The 16485-nt window shown below is 37.7% G+C and overlaps 1 protein-coding gene across 1 annotated transcript in view; it reads left to right on the top strand.

Annotated features, from left to right (window-relative positions):
- Positions 1 to 1531: 1531 nt before the first annotated feature.
- Positions 1532 to 16485, top strand: part of LOC115222856 (serine-rich adhesin for platelets) — a 29988-nt gene continuing 15034 nt past the window's right edge. Inside the window, exons 1-4 of the mRNA XM_036511767.1 lie at positions 1532 to 1575; positions 2767 to 3062; positions 14917 to 14975; positions 16226 to 16319. Coding sequence (XP_036367660.1) covers positions 1532 to 1575; positions 2767 to 3062; positions 14917 to 14975; positions 16226 to 16319 — 493 coding nt within the window. The remainder of the gene's footprint in view (positions 1576 to 2766; positions 3063 to 14916; positions 14976 to 16225; positions 16320 to 16485) is intronic.

Below are 16485 nucleotides of genomic sequence, written 5' to 3'. Positions count from 1 at the left end.
CTTCCATCAAGTCAATAATGGCTGCTCTACTCGCTACAAATGGAAAACTAATTTCTCTCTCTCACACACACTTTTACTTTTTCTATAAAAATAAATTGATGACATCGATGACATTGTGTAATCTAGATCTGGGTCCTGATGAAATGAAATACCTTTTGGCTGCAGCCATACTGGAGCACTGCCTTGAAAGCTTTTAGTCAAACTTATCAACCCCAGTACTGATTTTTCTGTAAAGCCTTGTACTTGTTCTACAGATGTCTTCTGCTGAACTGCTAAGTTACAGGGAAGTAAACGCACCAACACCGGTTGTGAAGCAGTGGTGAGGGACAAACACATACACAAAGATATGTATATATATATATATATATATTAAAATACAAAATGGGACAAGAACGCAAAACATTCAAATAGATGATACAAAAAAACGGACGGGTCATTCAAAGCCTCTAATCTTCAGTCAAATATATATATATATATATATATATATGTCTAAATAGCGTTCAATAACACATTAATTTCCCTTTGTATAACGGTCATTTTTCATAGCGTTTTTTCCGATGGTGTTGTGGATTTCCACCTCGGCATCCGAAACTCAGAGTTTTATCTTGGCTACCGAATAATTGTCACATATTATTTTACAGATAAATTTCCTCTATTTACATAATATTGAGGTCTCTTTCTTTCTTTTGTTATCTTACCGTTTTTACCAATATATATATATATATATATATATATATATAAAACAAACACCATCCGATTGTGGCCGTTGCGAGACATGCCTGGCCTCCGTGCCGGTGGTACGTAAAAAGCACTATCCGAGTGTGGCCGTTTGCCAGCCTCGTCTGGCACCTGTGTCGGTGGCACGGAGTGGTTGGCATTAGGAAGGGCATCTAGCTGTAGAAACACTGCCAGATCTGACTGGCCTGGTGCAGCCTTCGGGCTTCCCAGACCCCAGTTGAACCGTCTAACCCATGCTAGCATGGAAAGCGGACGTTAAACGATGATGATGATGAATGATGATAATGTACGTATGTGTGTGTGTGTATGTGGCTACTGAGGATATGCAAAAACTTGAAAGAAATGAAGCCAGTGTGCTTTGCTGGGTGGGTAATGTCAGTGTGCATATATGACAGAGTGTAAGTGATTTGAGAGAGAAACTGGGTCTACGTAGCATCTGATGTAGTGTGCGAGAGAAAAGACTGCACGGGAATGGCCATGTAATGCATATGAATGAAGACAGGTGCATCAAGAGGTGCCAATCTCTAATTGCAGAGGGGTCATGTGGAAGGAGTAGATGCTAGAAAACGTTGGGACTCAACAAAGGGACCCTCGTGGTTTGCTGTGTTTGAAAGGACATGTCCAGCCAAGTAAAAGCGTGGCTGCCCTTGCATACAGGCTCTTCCCTTGCAACCCTCCCCTGCTGAGCGTCCCTAATCTTGTGGGCTCATAGATGCTGGTGCCATGTAAAAAGCACCCAGTCCGCACTCTGAAAAGTGGTTGGTGTTAGAAAGAGCATCCAGTCATAGCAACCATGACAAAAGGGACCTGCAGCCTGAACAGCCCTGCGTTCATTTTGTTTGTGCGTGTGTCAGTGTTCATGTGTATATACTCATGTATGTATATGCATGTATGTGTATGTTTGAGTATGTCTATGTGAATGGGTTTGGGTGACAATGTACATGTGTCTGTTATGTATAGATATGTGTCTCCATGTGTGTGAAGTGTGTGTCTGTGTATATGGACATGTGTTCCAGCCTTCATTTGTGTATGTGTTTGTGTGCGTGCTTGTCTGTCCATATTATCTACGTACCTACCTTTGTGTTTACTTACATATCCATTTACCTACACACACATAACAGCCTACTAACAACTCTACCTGTGTATATATAAACTGTGAGTATTGAGGTATGACTACCTTCTATGTATATTTCCTATCTAGTACTGGGGAGGTTTCATTTAGGGTCCTGTATAAGAGCCTTTATTTTATTGCCTTGTTCTTTTCCATTACTGTTCTAGGGTGTTTTGATAAACGTAATGCCCTCTCAAAATGATTGTTAATGTGGCTGACGGAAGCAGAAGATAACTGTACTAATTGCATTAATAGTATATTTCCTATTAGTTTTGAATTGCTGACTTCACTTTTCATAGTCTAGTGTCTTTAAAAGTAGTCTTCACATCATGACAATCTCTTGAAATCAATGATGGATGGGCTTCCAGATCAGAAATTATTTGGCAAGTGCATGCATGTTACAAGTAAAATTGCTCTAGTGTCAATTTTTGCCTTTCATTCTCCCAAGTATCAGTGAACTCTGCAAAGGGATTTTTACTCTTCAACAAATTCGTAGCTTTGTGCCTGTCAAGGAAATGATTCTTTACAAAATCATTGTTATTATTTGGAAATTATTATATATTAACGTGACAGTCCCATAAAGGGAATCACACCACCGCTGTTTAGCCCTAGGAAGCATCAACGCTTCCTGTTGGCTTTGACACATTTCCTGTGCCCTTATTTTTATGAATATAATATAAATATAAATATAAGGGCACAGGAAATGTGTCAAGGCCGACAGGATGCATCGATGCTTCCTAGGGCTAAATAGCAGTGGTGTGATTCCCTTTACTAGACTGTCACGTTAAGTTGACAGTTTACAACAGCTCTATCATTCCAACAACACTCATATCTCTCTGAGATATTTAGAAATTTAATATTTCTTATCTTATATATTGTTCTTTTTTTAAATTTATTTTTTGTAATTTGTAAAATAGGTCGACAACACCAAAGCAATCTCCAATCTCTCATTTGAACAAGCCACTTTCTGGCATTACTGTGGCCAGTGACTGTGATAGTTTGGCTAGAAGTTCCGAAGACCAGATTGGAACTCTTATTGACTTGTCTGTGACCAACAAAAACATTGACCTGAAGAGTCAGCAGCTCCAGGACAATTTACTGAACAACACTGATGACCTGTTGAACTTCAACAGTGTCAATTCGGCTACTGGTGATCATAAAAATACCTTATTACCTTTCGAAGACAACGCACCTCAACGACAGGATGTTTCTGGTAAGTTCCTCTATTTCCACTTTATTTGCTTCCCTGAATTTTCTCCTCCACTCTTTCAAAGAATATGGCTATGAAAAAATTAAGCTACTTTGCTCTATCCAAGTTTTTGAGTTCAAACATTGCTGCCACAGCCAAACCATTGTGTTGTGCCGTAACAAGATATTCTTAGGAATGGAAATGAATCACACACACACACATGCATCCATATGAGAGGTAATCCTGTAGGTTTTATATTTTCCTCCATAAAAAACCTATAGTGTGCCCATACATGTATACGTGTGAGAGAGTAAGAGAGTTATCATTTATTCAGATTAAATGGTTCGTTAGTGAGATTTATAATATTTTGTATTTGACAAAAATATGATTCATTCAATATATTTTTTCTATTCTTTGTGCAGCAGAAGGTTAATTGCATTCTAAATTTTAGTTCTACTAATTAGGTGCATTGCATTTATTGTTTATTAACATTTTTATGAAGTGTGGAATACTTAGAAAGATGACAAAATAAGTGTAATTGAATTATTAGTTGAGATGGCAACATCATGTGTGACAATCTTTGCTAACATAGATTTACAACTATTGGCTTTAATTAACAGTTAATCAAGATAATGATGATAATAATTGATGTAAATGAATCCAACATTATCCTTTCATTTCTTTTTTTTCATGTTTGTTTTTTTTTTTTTTCAATATAACTTTAACATTTTCTTCAGCCTTGAGTTCGAATCCCCTGCAAGTATTTTGATGTGTTCCTGGGCCTCTCCCTTAAGTTTGCAATGCTCTTTTAGTTTGCCTACTTATAAGGATACATTCTAGGCTTTTCTTGGGACTCAGCTATTGCTTAGCACAGGTTCTTACGGCATTAAATACGAGGCAAATCTTCCTCTCGTAGCGAATACAGAATGGACTTCAGAGCCAACAGTGACATTTTGTCGGATCTGTGTGGACTACCAACTTAGTATCTGGACTAATTCTCTTGCAAACTTTACCAGCATAAGTGTTGGAATTCTCATGCATTTAATGTGTTTTGTGTCTGCTGGTAATTGACATTACCAGAGATGCCATATGCATGGAAAGTTCAGCATACTTAAAGGGGAAAAATCTAATTAGTTAATAATACTTGTACAATGAGAAGAAAACAGCTCAGTGACTAATATTAATCTGACTTTGGTAATAATGATATTGTGTCTATCATTTTAGCAATTTAAATAATGCATAGCTTCTCCTAGATAGGATTTTCGGAGAATCTTTGAACCCAGCATACTGATCACCAAAAAAAAAAAAGGAAAAAAGAAGAGGAAAAACATACTGCAAATTACATATAATCTATTTATATAAAAAATTAATTTACTTTTTAGAATTGAAGTATCTTTATTAGGGGACTTTAAGAACAGCCATATAATGATAGGGTGAATTGAAGACCTTTCAGGTGGAAAGCTGTTGGTATTTGAACTCAGAATGAAAATCAGAAACTAAATTGTGAAAAGCATTCCAGCCAAAATGCTACCATTTCTTTTCATTCTTTAACTGCAGTTTTGATTTAACTAAGTACCAACGTTTAGAGAAGAGGGAGACAATCAATTGAATAGACCCCTTATTATATCATTATTCCTGGTCCTCAAACCCAGAAATGGAAATGATAAAACTAAACCTATTTAATTCGGTGCTTTACAGTCTTAGCCAGTGTTTGTCAAATTCTTCCCTGTATTTACCAGTATTCAGTTTATCAATTCTAAAGAGATAAAATTGACTCTGGTATGATTTAACTCTTTCGTGATATCTATGATAAAAACTTTTAATAATTTTGAAATTAATTTTGAAGGGGTTACTAAAATCACGAACATTTCCATTACAAAGCTGGTGTTTGGAAAATAACTTAAAAGGTTCTTACATGACTATATTGATGGAAGGTTTAATGAACATTTGAAATGGGACATTGTCTCAGATGAGTTCTTATCATAAAGATTAAACTCAGAATTCAGAATCTTTTTACTATTTCTTTCAACTCACACTCATACAATAATAAAGTGCTAGCTACCATAATTAATGAAACGAGCTGAAAATAATTTTTAATGAATTGAAATTGTAATGGTTTAGAAAAGGAAAAATCATTAACATCACCATCATCACTATGTTTGCTTCCCATGGTGGCATGGGTTAGATGAGTGATCATGTTCCAAGTCAGTTCTTATTGGGTGTCACTGTCCCCAGATACTGATTCTCGTATGTTTTATTTTTGGCTTAGGGTCCATGACTGGATATCCTTCCTATTACAAAGTGCACAGGATGCATTTTATTGTGACATCAGCACAAGAAGGGAAGATCCCACATAATGTCACTAAGCTTGTAATATGGGTGATGGAGACATGAATGAAGGGGAAAGATGAGACAGTTAAGAATTCTGTGGAGGCTGCAGGTGTAGACTTGACGAGGTGTACAGGTGTTGGACAAAATAATGGAAACACCTTAAAATTACGTATCTACCTGTATGTGTGAGTGACTGTGTGTAAGTGTGTGCACCTACATGTATGTTTGTGCATGTATGTGTATATGCATTTGTATATATATGTGTATGCATGTATTCATCATCATCATCATCATCGTTTAACGTCCGTTCTCCATGCTAGCATGGGTTGGACGGTTCGACCGGGGATCTGGGAAGCCAGAAGGCTGCACCAGGCTCCGGTCTTATCTGGCAGTGTTTCTACAGCTGGATGTCCTTCCTAACGCCAACCACTCCGAGAGTGTAGTGGGTGCTTTTTACGTGCCACCTGCACTGGTGCCAGGCGAGGTGTGTATATGTATACATATGCACACATGTATATATATTCTGTATCCTACATTATATATGTATATTGTATATGCATATGCACACATGTATATATATTCTATATCCTATATTAATGAAAAACCATTGAATAGAAGGGAAGTCACTCTAATAGGTAGAAAAAAGATAAAAAAATACATGCAACCATATTCTCACAATAGATAGACATAAACCTCCTGCATTCATAACATCTACATATGTACACACTCACATAAACATATATACGTACATGCACACATATCCACACACGCACATGTGGGTGTATTTATATATATATATGTGCATGCAACTTCATCCTTATATACACGTTGGTGTATATATATATATGTGTGTGTGTGTGTATATATATATATATATATATATATATATATACATCCTACTAATTACACACCTACACTCGCACATATACAAACATATGCATAACTGTATAAATGAAGGAGAAGTGTGTATGAAAGTCACGTATTTAAATTATCATTAATAAATTAAAAAAACTTAAAAATCCATATTTATCAATCAATAATCATATAGATTACATTATTATTTCTTAAATAAATTGTATACTTATCTCTCCGAAGATACATTACGAACTAAAAAATTTCACATCACAAAACGTATTACTTAGCGTTTATAAGTTTACTCATGACCATCTTTCATTTCCTAACTTGGATTTCTTTCCTTCTCTCTGATCAGCCACGGGGATAAGACATATTCTTGTCTGTCTCCTGTCAGAGCTTGTTCCTCTGCATTCACCAACTCAACCCGTTCTGGCTTAGCAGCCCTTCCTATTTGTTTTCACTGGCTGCACAGTATATATGGTAATTTAGATCTGTTATGTTTTCAGTGTTGATTTCCGTTACTTTATATAGATTCCGTTCAGAGCTGGCAGCACCTTTCTTTCAATATTTCACACTTCATTCAGATGTAGTTTCTTCCTCTGTAACAGTCTTTCCCTCCACAAAGTAGAATTCACCACCATCTGGGCAACTGTTTCGTTTATGAGTAGTTATTGGTCTCTCTGTTTATTCCTGTTCTTGTTCTGCTATTTGTTCTTCATGTTCAGTATAGTCACATTCACACTCTTTCACTATGTGGAGATCTCCAGTTCCAACTAGGATAGCCACTGCCTTTACATGATTAAATTTTGGGGGACTAGAAGTCTTTGCTCCATTTTAGGGAGCATACTCTGCCCAGAGATTATTTTCTTTTCCGCTATCCAACTTTGGTAGGATTGCATTCTATTGTCATTTTCAGTCTATTTTCTCCTTATCTTTGTAGCAATATTTGGATAATGACAGGGTCCCAACTGCTGCAGTGTGGAACACTTCACTCAGGGTTTGGGTCTCATGAATGCAATTGTGATGATTTTTATTTGGCATTACACGCATAAAGAGGGCTGTGGTGGTGAGGCATCACAACCACCAGTGTTTTTTTTTTTTTTGAGACACTTTCTCTAGGGGGTTGCCAGCCAAGGCTAAAGGGACCCTATTCCCTCTGTGGTAGATTTACTCTGATGATCTTCTCTATTATTTTTGTTCTTGGAATATTCATTATTATTATTACTGCTGCCGTAAGCGATAATGGCTCCATCAACAGTAATAATAAAGAATATTCATCCGCCTTTAAACAAGTCTTGTTTTTACTCATGCAGGATTATTATTATTATTATTATTATCATTATTGAGTGAGAGAGCAGAGCATGCCATCAAAGTAACACTAGGGTACAAATATATGAAGCCTAATACACCCATCATGACAGAAATATATGAAGCTTAATCTACCCATTGTGACACCAGGCACATACATTACAATCTTGCGTGTGTGACGTGATGATCTTATATCAAGATAAACAGCACATGACCTTGCAGATGGGGCCCAGTTAGAATTTTCTTTGGGTCGCAGGAGTGGCTGTGTGGTAAGTAGCTTGCTAACCAACCACATGGTTCCGGATTCAGTCCCACTGCGTGACATCTTGGGCAAGTGTCTTCTGCTATAGCCCCGGGCTGACCAATGCCTTGTGAGTGGATTTGGTAGATGGAAACTGAAAGAAACCTGTCGTATATATGTATATATATATATGTATGTATGTGTTTGTGTGTCTGTGTTTGTCCCCCTAGCATTGCTTGACAACCGATGCTGGTGTGTTTACGTCCCCGTCACTTAGCGGTTTGGCAAAAGAGACTGATAGAATAGGTACTGGGCTTACAACGAATAAGTCCCGGGGTCGATTTCCTCGACTAAAGGCGGTGCTCCAGCATGGCCGCAGTCAAATGACTGAAACAAGTAAAAGAGTAAAAGAGAAACACCCATGTTTCCAAAGGTGAAGTATTCAAAACCCACAAAAATTCCTCTCAACACATGGCTGTGATGCTCCCCACCACTCATGATCAGAGATGCACATATCACCAGCTATCAAGGGATATGCTGACAAGCGAATCTGTGGTATTGAGCAGAATATTTTGTACCAAGACAAAACATGTACATGATTATACTTACAATCAGTTAAGATCAAAAGCCATGAGACCCATTGTCTGGTACTTGTTATTATCATTATTATTAAGGGAGCAGCACATGCCATCAAAGTGACACCAAGGTACAAATATATGAAGCCCAGCATACCCATCATGACTGCCAGTCTGATAAGGGTACATGTGCATCACAACCTTGTGTGTGTGTGACATGGTGATTTCATATCAGGATAAACGCTACATGACCTTGCAGGTGGGGCCCAGTTAGAATTTTCTTCAGGTTGAGTAGCCCATCCCACTCAAAAAGCCCCTGAAAAAGGGTTAAGGATGTCAAATGAAACACTCATGTTTCCAGAGGTGAATTATTCAAGCCCCAAAGAATTCCTCTCAACACATAGCTATGATGTTCCCCCACTACTTCTGCTCCTGATCAGAGATGCCACCAAGGGACATGCTCAACTGCTTATGGACAAGTAAATCTGTGGTATTGAGCAGAATATTTGCTGTAGTCCATCTTTTACTCCAAGACAAGACATGTACATGATAACACATTCAACCAGTTAAGATCAGAAGCCTTGAGAGCCAATGCCTGCCCTCAGAGTGACACTGGGGTAAAAATATATGAAGCTTAAAGTACCCACCATGACTGCCTGTCTGATAAGGGTACACCAGGCACACGCATCACAACCATATGTGCATGACATGGTGATTTCATATCAAGATAAACAGCACATGCCCTTGCAAGTGGGGCCCAGTTAGAATTTTCTTCAGGTTGAGTAGCCCATCCCACTCAAAAGGTCCCTGAATAAGGTTTGTTTAATGATGATGAATGAAACACCCTTATTTCTAGAGGTAAATTATTCAAACCCCAAAGAATTCCTCTCAACACATGGCTATGATGCTCCCCCAGGTATTATTATTATTATTATTATTATTATTATTATTATTATATGTTTGACTTTTGCTTTGTATTTGTACAAGTTGACTCCAAGTCTCACTCACAAACCTCAACAGACAAGTTAGATGTTGAAGTTGGTATTATGACTAGGGTGCCATATTTTTGGTTTTGCACAGGGTATTGTCCCAGAGAATGTCTGCCAAAATATAAGAAAATTAGAAAATTGTTTTAAAAGTAATTTGATGATAAGGTGATAGTGTGATCTTAAGATAACAATAAAAGGTGTGTGCTAATATGTACATTTAAAAATACTTTTGATAATGTTTACAGATTAAAATGTTTTTGGAATTACATAGACAATATTTTTCATAGGATGTGAGCAGTTCCCATGAGCACTATTTTTTTGAATTTCTTCCATTTTTTGATTTCCTTGTATCTAAGATAGATAACAATCAGTCTCTTTTGCTATCATGCCTAGAGCATCTATGATAACAGGTATTTAGTCTTGAGGTTCCACATTTATCCAATTTCTGTTTCAAGATCTTTATATTTGCTCACTATTATTATTATTATTATTATTATTATTATTATTATTATTATTAAATACAATGAGAGTTATTTCTGTTTACCTGATCTGTGATAAGTGAGACACGGAATAAATATCTAAGATGCAAACAGCTGTTGGCATCAACATATGTTTGGATATTTGACTCGTGTGAAGTGATTATGTTTGAAACAAAACTTAAAAATTGACAGAGATGCAACAGAAATGTATTATATATATATATATATATATATATATATATATACATATATATATATATATATAATTAAATAAGGGTAGAAATTGATATTAATCAATTAAAACCAGTGGCCTGGCATATTTTAAAAAATCCGAAGATAAAAAAATTTTTTACATACAAAATTTAGGGGAATGACCACTAATAGTGGATAGCCTGTACGCTTTAAAGAATGTAAGTGCTGGATTGATTAATTTGACTATAATTTGTCAAGCCGGTGCCTTAGCATGGTCATAGTTTAATGACAGAAATGAGGGAAAGATAAATTATCATCATCCATTAATTGAATAAAATAAGAATGGTATCAAATTTCGGCTGAAGGCCAGAAATTTCAGTGGTAGCTGGGTAGTTGGTTACATTGACCCCAGTTCTTAACTGGTACCTATTTTATCAACCCGGAAAGGGTGGAAGCAAAGTCAGAATATGAGAAATGAGTTGGCATTTTGACTGATAATTCTAAAGATTCTGCCAGCTCGCCCACCTTTGTACCAAATAATAATTCAAATATTTATTTACTGAAGAAACAAAAAAAAAAAAAATGAGCAAATCATATCTTACTTAGAAAATTGTTCTTGTTTCTGATAAGAAGATTTGGAATGAATGACCAATGAGACAGACAGCAGTAACAGGGAGACAGGCACACACAATCATTGAAGCCCCTAAAGCTGTCCCAATTCTTAGATGAATTTCTTATAAAAGAGAAGAAGAATGTGAATGTTAGGAAGTTTCTAAATAGAATGAGAGATAATTTTTTGCTAGTTAAAATACACAGAAAAATTATTTATTGGTATGAAATGGTTGAATTGAAAGCAGTGAGCTAGGGGACTGTACCAGGCTTTAGTATCGTTTCTATGGCTGGATGTCTTTCCTATTACCAAACCCTCTACAGAGTGTACAAGGTGTTTTTTGTGACACCAGCACAAATAAACTTGCAAGACAAGACGCCTCAACTTAGTTGGAGTCTACGTTGAGAGAAGTAGCTTTGTGCCAGATAAGAAGAGATTAAAGAAATATGATAGAGACATAGGAACAGATGCCCTACCGTAGGTGACTTGCATGACTGACTATGCCAACTGGAAAAAGTGAGATGGTGAATTTAAGAGAAATGATGAAACAGTGGATTGGACAGAGTGAGTGAGTGGGTAAGTAAAGATGGGGGAAAGAGGTGGATGCTGTGGATGGTGAACATGATGATGGCATGGTCAATAGTAAATATCAGTTGAAGAGGTAAAAAGGTGGCAACACAGATATTGTGGAGTGTAGAGGAAGTGAGAGATGCAGAGTGCCAGGGATGTGGTGAGAGGTGCATAGGGATGGAAATAGTAAGTGATGGACAAAGATGGTTGGTAGAATGACATGTTGGGTTAAAGTTGGTGAATTGGAGAAAGTAACTATTGCTGAAAAATAAGGTGACAGAAGGAATTAGTTCTAAGGAAAATGGTAACTGGTAGCACAAAAGTTGGGTGGAATATGTCCAGTTCTGCTCTCCTATAATTACAGCTGCAAAGTGCCGAGTCCTTTGTCATCTCTGCGAGGCTCAACATCCAGAAGTCATTCTTCACTACTTTGTCTCATGTCTTCCCAAGTACCCCTCTTTATGCATATTAATATACACATTGATAATATTAACAATGAACAACAATAAATACACACACACACACACACGTGTGTGAGAAAATAACAAAGAGCATGAAGCCTATGAGCATAGTTAATTTAAATTAATTTTTTGGCTCAAAAAGCAAAAGCAAGGCCATGTAGGGGGACATGGAGTTATGTACAGGGTGGTGTTCATGCAAAGAGTTCAGGCTAATTCTGGTCAAGAGAGACTTTGAACCGAGCGGTCGTCGGCATCATCACTATCTCGTCCGGCAGCTTATTCCACGGATCCACAACCCGGATGGAGAAAGCCCCTCTCCTTCGATTGAGATGAAAACGTTGCAGATAGAGCTTTTTGGAGTGATCCCGCAGCCGATGCTCTGGAGCAGGAGTGAAGAACAGCTCTTTCGAGAGGTTACACTTTCCGCTTATGATGTTGTGAGCAAGAATGAGATCACCACGGCATCGGCGTTTTTCTAGAGAATAATGGTCGAGCGTCTTCAGCCTTTCTTCATAAGACAAATGCTTGAGACCAAGAACCATGCGGGTAGCCAGCTTCTGGACTCTTTTGAGATGATGTATGTCTTTGAGGAGATAAGAAGATGGAAGTATAACGAGATTATATGACCTCCCAACCTAAATGCCAACCTGCCATTAGCAAATTTTACTAAGTTTATGCTAACAGACTGTGATAATTTGGCTTGTTTTCAATATCTTGTGCCAATCTCTAAATGTGGAGAGAACCTGTAGAAGGGATAGACCCAGGAAGATGTGGGGTGGGGTAATGAAATGTGATCTTTTGGTTGTTGAGTCTCACAGAAGCAACGACAAGTGATCAAGACTTCTGGCAATTTGCTGTGCTTGAGATGACAGGTCAAGCTAAAGTGAAACAGGATCATTGCCAGTGCTGGTGACACGTAAAAGGCACCTGTGTCTGTGACGTGTGAAAAGCACCTGTGCTGGTGACACAGGAAAAACACCTGGCACACCCTGTAAAGTGTGGCTGGTGTTAAGAAAGGCATCCAGCCATAGAAACCAAGTCAAAACAGATGACTAGATGACTGGTGCAGCTCTTTGGCTGACCAGTCCCGGTCAAATCATCTAATCTATGCCAGCATGGACAACAAGCATTAAATGATGATGAGGAGGACGATGATGATAACAGTTATTGTTCCTAACAAATTTCCTAGCCCATGGCACCTGGCTTCCCATCCATAATACAGTTGCAGTAGACACAAGGTGATTTTTTTGATACATTTCAAAATGGCAAAAGTGCTGATAAATACAATGATAGTGAATGTAAATTCAGTAAAAGTGTTAAATGTTGCAGTTCAGAGTTAGTTAATTTACTCTGATTCCAAGAGAATGGGTAAATGGCATCACAACTAGAATTACTAATGAAATATCCCCGGCAATAAACAGCAGACTGAGCAATCTGTCCTCATGCATTTAGCAAAACTTCAGTTCAAAATTCCAAGAATGTAACTTAATGTAGCAAGGGACCTGAAGAAGGGCAGAGAATACAAGTCTAAACACGACTGAGAACCAAATTTGAAGGTTAGTCTTAATTGTATAATAATGAAAATAGCTCATCTCAGAAATTCAGGCAGAAATAATTTTATCAAGGAAAGGGTTTAAGTTGAGTACCCTACTAATTTTTCCACCTTTGCACTAATTCAGTTTGATAAAGAATAGGAATTTCTGAACATAACTCAAAAGACTCAGATGAAGGTAGTTTTACTAAATCCAAAGCTGATTTGAGATGAGCAGCGGAAGCAGCAGCGGCAGCAGCAGTACCCCTCTTCTTTTACTATCTTTCCTTTCTGTACACATTTTGAATTATGTTCTTTTATCAAAAGTTGTTTTTGCTTTTCTTTTTTTTTTCATTTCTGTATTTTTCTTCTTATTTTTTTTTTCCTCCTGAACAGGTGTTGTGAGACATGCCTACTGCAGTACTATGTAGAAGTGATTTCTGTGTGTGTGTGTGTGTGCATGCGAGGATTCCATTGCCATTCTATCCCACCCTACACTACATTCCCCATGTCATAGTCTCATATTTTATGGTCCATTTTCTTGCATAGCCTCATACCTTATTCTTGAGGTAAAGATTGGAATATGCAGGAGTATGTGAGACAGATCACTTGAAATGATTCATAGATTTAAGTAAGAGACATAATAATGAAAGAATCTAATCACGGTCCAAAACTTAGGAGTAATGTTGTGCTGCTAGTGGTATTACTTAGGTTATGGCGGCGAGCTGGCAGAAACGCCAGCACGCTGGGCGAAATGCTTAGCAGTATTTCGTCTGCCGCTATGTTCTGAGTTCAAATTCTGCCGAGGTCGACTTTGCCTTTCATCCTCTCAGGGTTGATTGAATAAGTACCAGTTATGCACTGAGGTAGATATAATCGACTTAATCCATTTGTTTGTCCTTGTTTGTCCTCTCTGTGTTTAACCCCTTGTGGGTAGTAAAGAAATAGGTATTTTGTCTGCCGTTACGTTCTAATTCCACCGAGGTCGACTTTGCCTTTCATCCTCTCAGGGTTGATTAAATAAGTACCAGTTACACACTGAGGTAGATATAATCAATTTAATCCGTTTGTCCTTGTTTATCTTCTCTGTGGGTAGTAAAGAAATAATTTCGTCTGCCATTATGTTCTGAGTTCAAATTCTGCCAAGGTCGACTTTGCCTTTCATCCTCTCGGGGGTCGGTTAAATACCGTTTTTCTTTGTTGTACTTTGGAGAAATGTACTTTGATTCTTGCTCGTCACTCTGGCTAAACTCATCTTGATTGAATATCACTTTTCAGTATGGAATCACTTCTTTCTTCTCTCTCCCCTCTTCCTCCTCATTCTCTCTCTCTCTCTCTCCAGTTTTGGTTAGATATATGGAGAGTTTACGACAAAAACAGGTGGTGTACAAAACAAACAGATGTATTAGTATAACGCTCAGGAATAGAAAAAGTCTTTTACGTTTCGAGCCTACGCTCTTCTACAGAAAGGGACACAGAAAAAACAAGGAGAGAAAAAAAAATGTGTGTATTGCTAACGATCTATCATGGCGACTGACTGCCGGGCAGAAGGGTCACACAAGAGAGCAAAGAAGTAGGGGAGATAACAAAGTAAAGATGACCCCCAACACGAAGGTGTGTGTGTGTATAAGAGAGTATGTATGTGCGTGTGAAAGAGGGCTGGTGGTCTGGACATGTGCGTATATGTATGTGTAGGTGTGAAAATGTGGGGACCTCTCTAATGCTAACTATTTCAGTGACCCTCACAGGAGATGTCTCTGGGAGTTACAAATGTGAATCTCCCTCTCTTGGTAAGGTAATAAACACACAAGAGTTGGAGATTGTTGCTAAAAGTTGATGCTTTAAGAGCCTCAAGCATATTCCCAAATTCCTCTGTGGTAGTCTTTGACTAGATCAGGCTTAGTCACATGTGACTGAAATAATGTTTCAAACAGCAGACACCTATCTCTCATGCTAGTGGAGTGATGTGCTCTCCTGAAAATCTTGTCCTAATATGGACTTTCATCATATGAAACCTGTTTATTCATTGACTTCCATGCAACAAGTAAATTCAGCTTTTACCAATATCTATAAAGCTGAAATGCGAAAAAGTTGTTTGTCTCATTTGGGATGGGAACAGTTTAAGGGGCGGTAGATGGGGTCGGGTTGGCGCCAAAATTTACAGAGACATGTAAAAAGAGGCGAGGAAGCGACTGGACTAGGTTAGAAACCCCTATTTCAAAGGCTGTGGTTACTAGAGCAACAAAACCCAGACTTTGACAAGTGTTTGTCATTTCTCTCTTTCGGATATCACCCTGTCTTCCTTGACCTCTCTCTTTCCTCCTTTCCCTTCACTTTCTCTCTATAACTACGTTTGACACCTTCCACTCTCATTCCCTCTCCGCCTTCACCATCTCTCTGTCACTCTTTCTCCCACCACCTCTCTCACTGTACGTCTGTCTGTATCTATTGAGGGAAAGCGTTGACAGCCACAAAAGTTTAAATATTCCCACCACAGGTCTTTTAGAAAGGTGAATTATTACCACCCACCTCCACCGCACAATCATAACAGATATTATCAGATATATTGTATTAATTTATATATATATATATATATATGTGTATATAAATATATATATATAATGTGTATATACATATGTGTATATATATATAATCACCATCAATATCTATAAAGCTGAAATGCAAAAAAGTTGTTTGATTTCTTGGTTATTTGTCTAATTTTGGGATGGGATTGGATTGTCACCAAAATTTACACTGGGGGGTAAAATGGGGTGGGCAATGGTGTGAGGAGGGTTGCAAGTTACTCAGGGCTACTGTTTGGTTGCCATGGTGAGGAATATGGGAAAAATTGAGTTTTATGGGCTAGACAGGTTGCGCTGTTTGAATAATGGTGGCTTTTCGTGTTGCTGCAGGGGCTAGAGGCGGTTATCTTTAATTGTGGGTGTAAAAATTTGGGGGATTTTGGAAAGGGGGGTAAAATTTTTCAACTTTTAAAAAGAGTACATTTTTGTCCTATTTTAAGATTTAATTTTTTTCTGTTTGCAGTATTTGGTTGACATGGGTAAAAATGGCATTGTGTTAAAGGACAAAATTTTAGCTTTCATTTGCATCATGAACCATCAAAATATACCAGAAAAAAGTATCAAATTTTGTGCATTGAATTTTCTAGCAGAAACAGCTGACAATTTATTGATCCCGTGTTATTTATTTAATTAGATAGATAGATAAGTTTCTTTATTGAACACAGAGGGGACAAAGTACAAAGTAGAGCTTTTCTTTTTGGGAAGGGAAGAATTCCGATCAAA

Source organism: Octopus sinensis, linkage group LG21 (assembly GCF_006345805.1).
Source record: "Octopus sinensis linkage group LG21, ASM634580v1, whole genome shotgun sequence".
In the NCBI taxonomy this organism is placed as follows: Eukaryota; Metazoa; Mollusca; class Cephalopoda; order Octopoda; family Octopodidae; genus Octopus; species Octopus sinensis.
Note: the sequence above shows the minus strand (reverse complement) of the source record. Positions and strands in the feature narration are given on the sequence as shown.